At 38.3% G+C, this 15,081-nt stretch overlaps 3 protein-coding genes across 3 annotated transcripts; 2 read left to right on the forward strand and 1 right to left on the reverse strand.

The window, feature by feature from the left end:
- Nucleotides 1-258: 258 nt before the first annotated feature.
- On the reverse strand, nucleotides 259-852 carry LOC139197513 (uncharacterized). Its single transcript, XM_070825088.1, has 2 exons — nucleotides 667-852; nucleotides 259-564 (listed from the first exon to the last, which is right to left on the reverse strand). Exons 1-2 carry the CDS (start codon nucleotides 850-852, stop codon nucleotides 259-261), a joined length of 492 nt encoding a protein of 163 aa, XP_070681189.1.
- A 1,378-nt stretch (nucleotides 853-2,230) lies between these two features.
- Nucleotides 2,231-2,920, forward strand: LOC103418135 (ATP-dependent Clp protease proteolytic subunit 2, mitochondrial-like). The gene is made up of 2 exons (XM_008356280.1): nucleotides 2,231-2,516; nucleotides 2,808-2,920. The coding sequence occupies exons 1-2, from the start codon at nucleotides 2,231-2,233 to the stop codon at nucleotides 2,918-2,920; spliced, it is 399 nt and encodes a 132-aa protein (XP_008354502.1).
- A 9,268-nt stretch (nucleotides 2,921-12,188) lies between these two features.
- On the forward strand, nucleotides 12,189-12,851 carry LOC114825750 (uncharacterized). Its single transcript, XM_029104778.1, has one exon. It carries the CDS (start codon nucleotides 12,189-12,191, stop codon nucleotides 12,849-12,851), a length of 663 nt encoding a protein of 220 aa, XP_028960611.1.
- Nucleotides 12,852-15,081: the final 2,230 nt, after the last annotated feature.

Here is a 15,081-nt window from a genome sequence, read left to right on the forward strand (position 1 = left end):
TTAAACTTGGGAATTGAAGGTCCCAAATTTCAAGTTTTTTTTCCATGCGGAAATTCTAAATTTCTATATTTATGAACAAGGGAATTGGTGCATGTCAATTTATAAATTATGTCTTTAATTCAAATTCCAAGTTTATTTCCCTCATCCAAACATAATGTTATTCTTCTTCGGCTTGGCCTTGGAGTTTCCTCTCTCAACATAATTTGCATTGGCTTCAATGGCAGCAAAGCCACCAGAACGGTATGCCTTTCTGTGGTCTTATTCCACTCGTAGCCTCATAATCAAATCCTCCATATTCATCTCATGACACTTCTGCTTGAGATAAATTTTGAAGTCATTCCAGGAAGTTGGCAACATTTCGATTATCGCCCCAACTTGGAAATGCTCACTGATCTCGCATCCCTCGGAGTGCAGTTCATATTTTTGGATTTCTTTGACTTGAGAGACAACAGATTTTGAATCCACCATTGTATATTTGAGAAACTTACCGATAACAAATTTCTTTGAACCGGCATCATCAATCTTATACTTTTTCTCCAGGGATTCCCACAACTCCTTTGCTGTCTTGCACAGAGAATAAATGTTGTAGAGATTGTCATCCAAACTATTCAGAATATAATTCCTGCATCAAAACTCGGAATGATTCCAAGCTTTAATTGGCATGACAGTCTCTTTCGTCATTGGATTCTCACTAGACTTTGAAGCTTCTTCCTTGACAACATGAGCGAGATTCATCGTTTTCAGGAAAAACATCTTCTGTTGCCATCTCTTGAAGTCCAGCCCTTTGAACTTCTCAGGCTTTTCAGAGTATTTTGGCACATCGCTATTCACATTCACAGATTGTTGATCCATAAATTTATGTTTCAAGAATGTTGGATATATGTGAACAATCTGTGATAAATTTATATATGCTAATAAATAAATAGTGTATGAGCAATGAAATAATATTAAACAGAAATATTGAAGATCGAGGCTTGCATACCGCAATGTCTTTGAAACAAAAATTTTGCCCCTACTCAGTGCTTGTAGTTCTACGGACATCTGCTTCACCAGGATTCAACGATCAAGTCAGAATTCCAGTGCCGGAAAACTTGACTTCTGGCGAATTTTTGTGTGGTTCTCTCAAAAAGGATATTTGTGATTGTAGAAGAAGAATATTGATTTTCTGTGTCTTAAATGCCATGCAGATAGATGCATATATATTGAGATTATATCTGTTCGCAATAAGTATGAGAATGGGATATGACTATTAGGAGATATCTCTTCATATGGGGTGTTGTGTTCTCTGCATTTTTTCATTGACTTCAGACTTCATCTGAAAAATGAGTCTGTTCAAATAAAAAATAATTAAATTTGATATTAATTAAAAACAATTAATTAAAGAATTTAATTTTCAGAGCCCCATGGCCCATCTTTTGATAATTAATTACGAATTAATTAGCACACTCAAAACCCAACCCCAAGGATGAGTCCAATTTTATTCTCCAAGGCCTATTACTCCATTTACTTTCTATAAGGGACAAAACCTTATAAAGTGAGAAAATCTTTTGGGAATGACCAATGTGAGACAAAGGAATTTCTACTCAAAATTTCCAATATTCCTCGTTTTGTACTTAAGTTGCCTCCTTGAAAATTTAGAGTGCTTACTATGTTGTATGTACTTGTAATTTCTCCAACCATTTATGATATAGCCAGATTTTGGATAGTAATTGTTGTACCATATATTGGACCTCAATATTTGAGCTTCATTACTTAGCTCATGATCTATGTAAGAGGGGAGAAAACCCTTATTCTATAAAAGGGCTCCCTCACACTCACTTAAGGAATGAGGGAAACATAGAGAAAGGGAAACATACAGAGGACAAACAAGAGAGGAAACAAAATAGCAAAGAGAGCAAACACTGCCTCTATAGCCTCAATGTATATTTAACATTCATTTACATAGTGAAACGGAATCAACACCAGTGTGGACGTAGCCTCAGCTTGAGGTGAACCACGTAATATCTTTGTGTTCTTGTGTGTTTGTGTGATTCATAGTCATATTTACTTTGGTCCAAGATTGGTCCGATTTTATGCATCAACATTTGACACCGTCGGTAGGAATCGACACGAAAAGCTCTCTACTTTTTTCATCTCACCACCATGAAACTCTCACAACCTCCACCGTAAATCTACAAAACCCAAGAACCCTATCCCTCACCTGCGAGTCCCTCTCCTCGTTTCTCTCACGATGAGAGGCTTAATCTCAAACGCGAAACTCCTGGCAAGCAGCAGGCCATGGGCCTCATCTCTGCGCAGCTACATCTTGATTCCGATGGTCATTGAGCACTCCTCCCGAGGGGAACGCGCGTACGACATCTTCTTCCGCCTCCTCAAGGAGCAGATCATCTGCACCAACGGCCCCATCAACGACGACACCTCCCACGTCGTCGTCGTGCAGCTTCTCTTCTTGGAATCCGAGAACCCGTCCAAGCCCATCCACATGTACCTCAATTCTGACCGTGAAGAAGTGCATGGTAGTTGGGTTTAGTTACAATGGGATGGTAGCGTTTAAGCTAGCCGAGCTCTACCCGGACCGGCCTAGGTTCTTGTACTGCATATTATTCGACACCATTGCAGACACTGTAAGTCTGCGAGGAGTCAAGTGATGGGGAGTGGATCGGCCTACGAAACCTAGACGAAGGCGCTGCAAACTCGCCAAGACCACCAGTGGAAAACCAACGAAGAAGATGACTCTCCTTCTAATTCATGAACTAGTTTATTATTTAATAATTTATTATTATTTTGTGTTGGTCTTGTTACTGCAGCGTTTGCTTTACATCTGTGTGTATATTCGTTAACGGGAGACCACATCATACATTTGCTTTACAGCGTTTGCTTTACATCTGCGTTTTCTTTACAGCGTTTGCCTTACATTTAGCAATATATTATTTGTTTTTATGATCTGTGTATATATAGTGCATCCCCATTGTCATTATATTAAGAGAATTTTAACGTCATTATATTAAGAGAATTTTAACGAAAAATTTCAGGTACGGTTTATTTTAATGAAAAATCACATTTTTACCCTAAAAAGTTAATCCTGATACTATTCATTTTATCTTTTATTTTATCTTATTGTTAAAACTCAAAATTTTCAAAATATTTTCATTAGTTTTCCTTTATATTAAAACTACACTCCTGCTGTGTGCACTGTACGAGAGGAAACATCATTATGTTTTCTCAATATCATCATCTATTTAATATTTTATTATTAATATTTTATGATATTTGTTGCTGTGTGCACTGTACAAGAGGAAAATCATTATGTTTTCTCAATATCATCATCTATTTAATATTTTATTATTATTATTTTATGATATTTGTTGTTGTGTGCACTGTACAAGAGGAAACATTATTATTTTTCTCGATATCATCATCTATTTAATATTTTATTATTATTATTTTATAATATTTGTTACATGTGCACTGTACGATACTACCCACAGAGGAAAAAGGAGATAGGATGTTTATCTTTTGTTATTTCATTATTATCATTTATGTCTGACAGCTCATTATTTAAAATTATTATTGCTTTATATGTAACTATAATAAAACCGTACAACCACTACAACATTTACATTATGTAATTATTTTATCACCTCACATGACTATTTCCTATGGCAAGTCTGACCACATCACAAATACTTATATTATTTGAATGGTTGTGGTGAAATACAACTGTTTGTGGCACAATATATTTATATACCTCCCTAATAGTCATCATGTGTAAGATTATTATCGTCAGATTGTCTTCCATTATTTTTCGCTAGTGACACATATTTGGCCAAGTACTTGAGCAATATTCATTGCCTAGTGATATGTGGGGCCTTTAATTATGTCACTACCACACAACTGAATAAATTATTTATTTGTAGTAGGCACATAGTACAATATTTTGCCTTGACAAACTTTGTCAATTTGATTTATTCATTATGCATTCATACTTATACGATCATTTATTGTCAGGAATTATTGAGCAACTAGCTTTATTGATCAACATTGTTGCTGATTAACGAAGCCTACCAACACTATTGATCAGCCTATGGATCACTAAGCCACATGCTTATGGTGACAAAGATTTAGTCTAAACGATGATCTCTTGTCTGACCGGACACCCACTTGCTCAGACACTCGCTTATTTGGACACTTATGTGCTTGGACACTCGCGAGCTTGGACACCCATTCGTTCGGGCACTTACGAGATTGGACACCCTTGAGCTCGAACCCCGATTCACATATCCTACGGATGGCCCCAACTCAAAGACCCGACTTGTGGACCCAAGAGTTAACTCATAATGAGCGCACGCTGACGTCGAGTGCATACTCGCAACGAGGAACGCCACGAGCCGAGCCGCCTTCCAACGAGCACCACCTCTAGCCAAGCATGTCATGCCCTGATCCCGACATACGTCCAGGATCAACACGTGACTTCACAAAAAACTCGTATCCCAACATACCCCCGCCTTCGGAATATGGCAAATCACAACTCAAGAGTTGAATTCACATAGAAATTTTTCATATAGTTTATGGATGCATCTAACCTCTTCGTTAGATTGCCTACGTACCCTCAATAAGAATCAAGCCATTCGTAGTTCAACTTCGCTATAACTTGACATAAAACACAGTCCGTTCAAGCCAAAAGACATAACATTCCTCAATCAAACATTTGGACTTTACAAGCATGAATTATTCGATTCAAGCTACATAACAACCCACATGACAATCAAGGTTTCTATTTCATCCATCATATAAATCATTATGTTTCACATAATACTGCAATTCATAGTATATAACATATCAAAGAACCAATGAAGCACAATATTATTCTCAATTCACAATGATCACTGATCTAATCGTATTAATAACAATCATATTCAACATCATTCCACAATCACCTCAAGTAACCCATTCCATGAAACAAGGATGCATGATCTTAGCATTTATCTACGTTAATCGATCAATATGATAACATATCTTTTCACGAATTTAATTAAAGAACTCTATATAATTCCCTACTTGGGTTATGAGCAACAGTACGACAAATCTAATTTATATTCACAAGGTTTAATGTGAATAATTCCCATTCATTTGAATTTAGGGTTCTAGACTAACATTTTGGAAATGTGCACGAGTAAGGATTCCGGACCACTCAACGGAATCCCACCACATCGGGTTTTGAACCACTCAACTGAACCAAAATATCAATTGGTTTCTCGTAATTTACCCAGACCTGTTGCATGTAAAATCAGTGCCATCGATCACAGTTTATTAATCTCAAATATAAGTTCGTAAATATGAATACATAGTCAAGTCTCTAATAACTCCAAAGGAGTCACCCAGACATCCAACGGCCTTTTAAATTCAAACCACAAGATTCTCAAAATCCATTGTTCATATGTACATTAAAAACTAGGGCTAGAATGATGCAGTTCAGCCGAAGTCTACATCTTTGAAGCTATCTCAATCCAAATTCAATAAACCCCAAGGTGAACACGATCCCTGACCATCTCTCAACAGAATCACGAAGTATGAGGGATCCCGGACCCTCTTAACAGGATCCAAGTGGGTATGATTCCGAACCATCACTCAACAGAATCGCGGAATACAATGCATAATCACCACTAAATGAAACCCAAGTTAGATACGATTCCGGAACATCACTCAACGGAATCGCGGAGTAGAAGGGATTTCGGACCATCTCTCAACGGAATCCGAGTAGATACGATTCCGGACCATCACTCAACGGAATCCAAACAAGCATATGATTCCCCCATCAAATGTACCACGTACAACTAATCCTTCTCACTTCTAGAATGCATATGGTCCCCCAACGCAAATATACCAAGCAAGACCATTAGTGACCCCCCAACGCGGATTAACCAAGTGCGATCCATATATAGTATAGTCCCCTAATGCGGATTAACCAAGTAGGACCATCCATGTACCACTGCTCAATGTGCAGTAAATTCAACACACATTATACATAGTTGTACGCATACACGTTATCGATTCCACGTATCAACCAAGCATCTAGTCATATGGAGTACAACACAAGAAATTCCCTTAATTCCTATTTCTACTAAAAAAACTAATAAAGTACCTGACTCATCTTCTGACTTTCATCTCTATCCCACACTAGGTAGTAATGCTAAGTTCATATAGGTATTCAGTTGGCAATCATATCCAAATAATTATCAAACAATATTTAGATCCCAAATTAATACGAATAATAAAGAATAACACTTATAATGGAGTTTCCCTAGAACCTCCTACCTTGTGTTCGACTATCTTTGTCAACACAAGTCCTCCAAACTTTCCAGCACAACATCTAAACCAATTTACAAACGCATAAACAAATGAAAACAAACACAAGTAAATGCATATTAGCAAGCATGGAAGCGAGTAATTACAAATTATTAACTTGTGTAGCATAGACATTATTTTAGTGCAACTTATACTTCAAATAACAACACTAGTATAAATCAAAAGTAATTTAAAGAAAAACAAGAGAATGATTGAGTACTAAAGAAACAATACTCCTCCACAAAAGCTGCATAAAAACTGCTTTGATCAACCAAATTGAAACTCACTTTTGAAAGCTCAATCCTGAATTAAATGGTACGAACTTAAATGTTTTTGGAGACATGTTTGGTGTAATTTATAACCACATAATGTTGGTAGAAAACAGAGCTCTAAATTGGAAGTAATGCCAATTATAAAATGGATCCCAAAACTAGAAATGCAGAACTTGTTGTCTGGCAGCTTTGTGACTCAAATTTGATCATAGTTTTGGTCAACCAAAACTCAATGGAATTAAGTGAAATCAGATGGTTTTGATCATGGACATGTCTATTTTCAAAACACACAATATTAGTTCAAATGAGCTCACAAGGACATAGAAATCAAGAGCCAAAGTAGGCTAATTGAAACATAGTTTCCCTCTGCAAAATGAATAAGTTTTCTGCAATGTAAAACCCATACTAGTTTAATCCAATTTACAATTTCAGGGCAATCCCAAACTATCCAGGAATCATATTCAACTTCTATTTCAATGTGTTAGCTTACCTATAACATGCTTAATTCTTCCTCTTTTAGCCAAAGACTACAAACAATTCAATAAAATTAAAGTATGTATCATTTCTTGTTCTTGTCCTGCCCTCCAAAGTCGTTCATCAATCTCCACTTAGCTACTAAGCTCTTGAATCAATGTTACCACCACAACTCCCCATCAAGAACACCAGAAATTCAAGTTAAACCCATAAATCTCAAACTTGTGGGAAAATAAAACTTGAAATTCGGAAGATCCACTTACATATCTTGGAAGCGCATGAAGAGAGGAGTATTAATCCCTATTGGGTCATGACCTATCTCCGGCGAGGTTAGCCGAAATAGGCGAAAAAACCACAAAAGCCGTCGAAGCTTCTAGGCTTCAAAATATGGGCATGTTTGGTTCCATCATATGGGTTTGGTATCAATTTGAAGAGCGCTTCGCTACGAATACATCGGTTTCGACCGTGTGTGATTTCGTTGCCGTACTAGAAAGTTATGATTCCATGAAATTTTTGGAGTGAAGGAGAATTAAAGGGTAGAAGAATCAGCAGCCCCCTTGGTTTTTCACGCAGGAAAGAAGAAAAAGGAAGTCCTTAGCTTCTAGAAAGTTTCACTTGAATTTACTAAAATGTTCGTAACTATACCGTTATAATCTGGACTCGCAAACGGCTTTCGTCTAAACATTCGTGGTTTCAAGATCTATTCAAAAATATAAATTGTGACCTCAAACGGTCTACAGATTTTAAATAATTAATTTCCAAACTTTAAATTTCGTAACTGATTTAATTAAAATCTAAATTCAAACAAATTAAAATAAGTTCTCGAGAAATAATATAAAATCTCAATAATATAAATACGTAGATTATAACAGTGAAATCCAGGAACAGGATTTCACAGAGCAACCGCCTCGCCACGAGCACTGCCTCTAGCCAAGCAGCCTCGCAACGTGTGATACCTCTAGCTGAGTATTACTTTACGTTGAGCATTGCCTCATGTCGAGTACTGGTTCAGGACAACATCTAGTCATTTCGGCCCACACATGGATTGGGTTTGAAGTCTCCAGCCAAAAGATTCACCCGACACATAGACCCATATACAAACCCAACAAGCGGATCCGAGTCATGTCGAGAATTAACTCATAATGAGCTCATGCTGACGTCGAGTGCATACTCACAATGAAGAACGCCACAAGCCGAGCCGCCTCACAATGAGCACCGCCTCCAGCCGAGCAACCGCCTCGCTGATAGGAGCATATTTATGCGACTTAGTTAGCTTGTTCTTGTGCATTTATGTTGTATTTCCTTAGTTATTTTAGTGTTTAAAGTTATTTTTGTGTGTTTTCAGACTCTAAGTACAAAGTATGCAAGAAGATGCATTTTGGAGGCCTTTGGAGCATGTTTCGGGCTTGGAATGGATAGCAAATGCATGGGCCAAAGTGGATGGACGAATTTGAGAACTAAAGAGGCCAAGAATGTGAAGAATTATGGTCCAAAAGATGAAGAAAACAGCCCAAAAATCTGTCACCCCAACTTGCATTCCTTGCCATGCAAACCACATAGAATTCCCTTTGGATTCCATGCCATGCTTGATCACTCTTGTCCCCTACATAATTTCTAATTTCATGCTTCAATTCATTTAATTATTACACTCAATTGCTTGATACCTCTTGTTCCCTTCACTCATTAGATTTTAGACAACATTTACATCCATTACATGCACCAATTGATGCTCCATCATTCACATTTGGAATCCAATGCCATGTGCAACACATGTTGTTGCACCTTTGACCCATTTGTTGACACATTTCACCTCCCTTTCCATCTCTATGCAATGTACACAATCATTCATGCTCCCTAGCTACAACACCACTCCATTTTACCCTTCACACTTTGCATCATTACTTCATTTTCACCCTTGGACCATTGCACACCACACACACAAATTGCCATGCATTTCATCCTTAACCTAACCTGATTTTCTAAGGTTTTTGGGGCCTATAAATACATGTTTACACCCCTTGGCCAAAGGACAATCCCCCATATTCATCATTTTATCACAAAAATTCGTCCATACACACCCTAGGAAGCAAAACACCCCAAAAACACCATTCTAGTGCCTAGAAAACATAACAGCCACTCCACCTTCTTCTACCCTCTTTGCCTAGTTCTCCACCACCCTCCAACCATCAAACACTCCTCCACACTCACCCTAAACCCTTCCATACCATTCCCCATCCATTCTACATCATAAAACTACCCAAAATCTGTCCATAACCCAATCTGCCGCAAGCAAGGGAAAGGAGGAATCTTGGATGCACTTGCTACCAAGTTGGAGCATTTTAGGTGTTTTCTTTCCTTTGATTTTAATGTCTAATTTTATGTATCTTTGCTTTGTGAGTATGAGGAACTAAACCCCTCTTAGTTAGGGGGTGATTCGAAACTATGTTCATACTTGCAATATGATTTGATTACATCCAGTTGTGATTCATAAGTTGTGAATTCAATTTACTTATCCGTTCATATAAAAACTAATTTGTGTATGTTGGTTAAGAGTGCACGCTTAATTTTCATGCATGAATTTGACGCTAGAATATAAGGGAGTTTCACCTAATCGTTATAAACTTATATTCACAAGTAATGAAGGTTGCTAGTCACAATCACGTTAAGTAAACTCTTGGCATAAGTTTCATGCAAATCATAGTAACGAGTGCCTCGTCAATGCTTATGTTTTTCATAGAACTTAATGATTCTTGCTTGTATCTCTATTATGCAATTCATGTAGGGAACTTGTAGGGAATGTTTTGGGTTGTCGTATGCAATCATCCAACCTAATAACTTGTGGAAAAACTGAGGGTTAATTAGTGCAATTCACGGTTAATTTGGGGCGTTGAGTATTCATAGCTTATCGAAAAGCAACTGGAAATCGTTTTGTATGCAAGTGTGACATATGTGGAGAAGAACCTCCTAGCTAATCTTCCATCCATAAGTTTCATTCAAATTCACTTACAATCTGTTTTGTTTTACAAAGTTTTTTTTGTTTTCAAATTCATTAAAACCAAAATCCCCCTTTTACTTTATTGTTTCAAAGTGTTTAATTTCTGTTTTGGTTGTGTGTTAGAGTGTTTTGATTCACCCAAATTTGTCTAAGAATTTGTTTACTTTGTTCTTGTCTTAATTTAATTATTTTCGTCGAAAATCAACCCCATCTTATTTCTTTGAGTCATATTAATTAGAACTTGTCTTAGATTATGTTTTTAAGTGTTTTAGTTCATTAGAAAACCAAAATTTGTCCAAGTTTGTGTGAGAGTCCCAAAATTGCCCAGATTGTGTTTTTAAGGTAGTTTTGAGTGTTTAGGGGCTGTTTTGAGTCTTTTGGTTTGTTTTAGTGTTTTAAGTATAGTTTTGCATTCTTTGAGTCTAGTTAGTGTTTTAAACTTTGTTTTCACGTTTTCAAGTCAGTTTCCAAGTGATTTAGCAATCTCTCCTAATCCCCAGCCTAGAACGATCCCTACTTACATACTTTACTACAATTGATAAAAAGAGGGTTTAATTTGTGTGTTTAGTTATTTTACGCATCACTTGTCGCGAGCATTGCCTTTAGCCAAGCAGCCTCACAACGTGTGCTACCTCTAGTTAAGTATTGCTCCACGTTAAGCACCGTCTCATGTCGAGTATTAGTTCTGGACGACATCTAGTCACTTCGGCCCGCACATGGATTGGATTTGAAGTCTCCAGCCAAAAGACTCTCTTGACTGAAGACTTGAGGGACTTTTGTTGTACCATATATTGGGCCTCAGTATTTGGGCTTCATTACTTAGCCCATGATCTATGTAAGAGGGGAGAAAACCCTTATTCTATAAAAGGGCTCCCTCACACTCACTTAAGGAAGGAGGGAAACATACAGAGGAAAAACAAGAGAGGAAACAGAATAGCAAAGATAGCAAACACTGCCTTTATAGCCTCCATGTATATTCAACATTCATTTACATAGTGAAATGGAATTAACACCAGTGTGGACGTAGCCTCAGCTTGAGATGAACCACAATATACCTTTGTGTTCTTGTGCGTTTGTGTGATTAACGGTCAAATTTACGTTGGTACAAGATCGACCCGATTTTGTACATCAACAGTATTATCAAGAAATAAGGTAGCACAAGGGGAATGACAGAGATCTTGGGGTTAATATTTGAGAATGATAAGCGTTCTTTTATAAACAACAATTCATAAAAAATTAATACAAAAAAAAAAAAAAATTCACAACCAGATCGAATACTTTACTTCAAAGACAAAGCCACAATTAAAAAACCAATTTAATCTGCTATGTAAAGGCGCAGAAAAAGCCTCATGCGTGTGTGAAAAATGCACATACCGCATATACAAACATAAACCAAAATGAATAATGCCAATTTGTACACAGAGAAAACTGGGTTGATTATCCACTGAAGATGACAACATAGCCGGGCTGGTGGCGGATATTGGCGTGGTGGCAGGGTCGGAGGACGTTGCTGGGTTTGTATGTCTTTTTTTTTCTTTCAAAAAAAAAAAATATATATATATATATATATATATATATATTCACTTTTTTAGTAAGGGTAAATTGGGTCTTGGCACTTTATGGGGGTGAACTTAGATGTGTGTTGAAAGTGTGACTAGAAAATCTCTTTTTAATTATAGACATTTATTGATAATTACCGAGTAAATCTTCGAAAACAATGTCATAGGTTCATCAAGCGAAACAAATCCAACTCATGTACTAGGGCCAACTTAGCCAATCCAAGTTCATAGGAAGTCTTTCATCTTGGAACTATATTTGGAGTAGGAACGTTCTTGTTGACAAATCCAATCCAGTTAAGGATTAGAAATCCTATTTTAACAAAAATATACATGAATTGGTCGGTTCCTAATTCAACTACACATAGGAATTGAACTTTCTGCCCAAGTATCCTTTTTTTTTTTTCCTAGGGTTTTAACGCGTCACTTAAGTCACAAGAATACCCTACTTTGTTTCTGGTTCCTAGTTTCCTTCACTACTCTCTCTCTCTCGATCGGTATATTTCTCTACACCATGGCTTCTACTTTAAATTCAAGCGCAGTAGCATGGCCACTGGCCGCAGCAGAATCCCCAGCAACTCCGTTCCTCAAGCATTGTGTCCTGACCACATCTCCAACCTCGCACAGATGGCTGCCGTCAAGGCCGGAGAAGCTGCAGAAGCATATTTCATGCTTGGGAACTTCGAATATGCAATCAAGCAGGCCAAGGCAGCAAAAGAGTTCGATCCAGATTTGCATGGTATGGACAGCTATATAACCGCATACCAAATTCATTCTGCTGTGTCACACAAGCAAAACCTGTACCATGTTCTTGGCATCGAAAACCCTACAGTTGCCGACTCAGAAATCATCAAGAAACAATACAAGAGACTGGCACTAGCCTTTCACCCTGACAAGAATAGATCAATCGCTGCGGAGGGTGCTTTCAAGCATATTAAGGCGGCATGGGACGTTCTCTCAGACCCTGCTAAGAAAGATGCATACGACAAGTGTTTGAAAAGAAGGTTTCAAGCAGCTCATGGTTCCAACAAACGTGGAGCTAGTGAGTGCAAATCACCACCGTCCCATAGGTCCAGTGCCTTCCCTCGCAAAAGGTCTAGCCCTGGTGGTAATGGGAGCTGCTACAAGAAAACCATTAAGATTATTAGAAAATCAAATCCAGGCCAAAAGGCAACTGTTATGATGGTAGCCGTATGCCGTGTGGCTTAATGTGTTCCTCACTTTGTTATAAATTTGCCTCCTTGAAATTTTGGAGTGCTTACTGTTGTTTATGTACTCTTTATTCAATACATTTTTGTTGAATTAATCAAATTTCGAATCTCTTACACTGTTCCCTCATCCCACTTTTATATTTTCTATCTAGTCATGATATAAATACTTTCTATTTATTGAAGTAGTGTCTTTAGCAATCTATGGTAGCCGAAGTTGGATAATCCTGTCAAAGACCGGGTAGAACATGAGAACGAAAAATATCAAATAGGATTAATGTAGTAAGAATGATAACCTTTCTTTTATTGGCAGAAATACATAGAAAATTAATGCAACAAAAAAGAAAAATTCGCAACCAGAACATACGTAACTTATGTAACAAATCATACAACAACAACAACAACAAAGCCTTTTCCCACTAAGTGGGGTCGGCTATATGAATCCTAGAACGCCATTGCGCTCGGTTTTGTGTCATGTCCTCCGTTAGATCCAAGTACTCAAGTCTTTTCCTAGGGTCTATTCCAAAGTTTTCCTAGGTCTTCCTCTACCCCTTCGGCCCTGAACCTCTGTCCCGTAGTCACATTTTCGAATCGGAGCGTCAGTAGGCCTTCTTTGCACATGTCCAAACCACCGGAACCGATTTTCTCTCATATTTCCTTCAATTTTGGCTACTCCTACTTTACCTCGGATATCCTCATTCTCAATCTTATCCTTTCTCGTGTGCCCATACCTCCCACGAAGCATCCTCATCTCCGCTACACCCATTTTGTGTACGTGTTGACGCTTCACCGCCCAACATTTTGTGCCATACAACATCGCGGCCTTATTGCCGTCCTATAAAATTTTCCCTTGAGCTTCAGTGGCCTACGACGGTCACACAAACACGCCGGATGCACTCTTACACTTCATCCATCCAGCTTGTATTCTATGGTTGAGATCTCCATCTAAGTCTCCGTTCTCTTGCAAGATAGATCCTAGGTAGCGAAAACGGTCACTTTTTGTGATCTTCGCTAGATTGCTCCGGTCATTAGTGTGGATAAGTATATAAATGGATAGAGATAGGAAAGCAAACACAAGATGTACGTGGTTCACCCAGATTGGCTACGTCCACGGAATAGATGAGTTCTCATTAATTGTGAAGGGTTTACAAAAGTACATAGGTTCAAGCTCTCCTTTAGTGAGTACAAGTGAATGATTTAGTACAAATGACATTAGGAAATATTGTGGGAGAATGATCTCGTAACCACGAAACTTCTAAGTACCGGAGTGTGGTATCGTCTTGACTTGCCTTATCTGTCTCATAGGTAGATGTGGCATCTTCTCTGGAAGTACTCTTCCTCCATCCAGAGGTGGTATCTGTAACTGGTGGAGATGCACAAGGTAATGTATCAATTTCACTTGAAGCTTACTTGTAGTTTCAGGCTTGGTCAAGCGCGATACAAACCATGTAGTAGGAGTCCCCCAAGTCGCCGAGCTAGGGGATCTGCTGAAAGAGGTGACAGACAAGGTAAGCAATCAGAGCTCCGGCTGATTGTTCACATTCTCCCTATCTTGCAGGCAGCATGAAGGATAAAGAGAAGAAAAATGAGAAGAGATGATATGGGATACTTTTGCTTTTGAAGAAGTAACTTTCCACAGGCTTATTCTTGAACTGGGCTGGAGGGTTTTCTGGTTTCCTCCAGAGTATAAGGCCGACTGAAGAATTTGAGGGTCAAAACAAGTCCATCAAATCTAGAGTACGTTCGACCCTGCTGATATGGGATACTTTTGCTTTTGACAGAGTAGTGGATGTATCGGCACGTGTGCTGTTACGCTTGTCTCCACATGCTTCCTTGTATCCTTCTCACTTGCCCTATCTGTTCCTCAGGCAGATGCGATATCTTCCCTGGAAGCATAAGATGTTGAAGATGAGTACTCGAGAGCAATGCTAGGTAAGTAATCAGGTAAGGGGTTCCAGGCAGTCAGTTCCTGGCTGGAAGCTTGATTCCAAGTGCTGATTGATTGCTCTCATTCTCCTTGTCTTGCAGGTAAGAACAAGGCCAAAGGAAAAGACAGGGAAAAAGCATGATATGGGATACTCTTGCTTTTAACCCTGATGATATGAGATATTCTTGCTCTAGTATAGCTTGTTTACAGATGTGTTATCGGGGGGAAAAAAAGCTGAATATTTTGAAAGGCTTCGTTGGGAGTGCCCTCTCAGATAAGAGGAAGGGTTGAGCATTTTTGCAGG

Source organism: Malus domestica, chromosome 07, assembly GCF_042453785.1.
Source record: "Malus domestica chromosome 07, GDT2T_hap1".
Classification (NCBI taxonomy): Eukaryota; Viridiplantae; Streptophyta; class Magnoliopsida; order Rosales; family Rosaceae; genus Malus; species Malus domestica.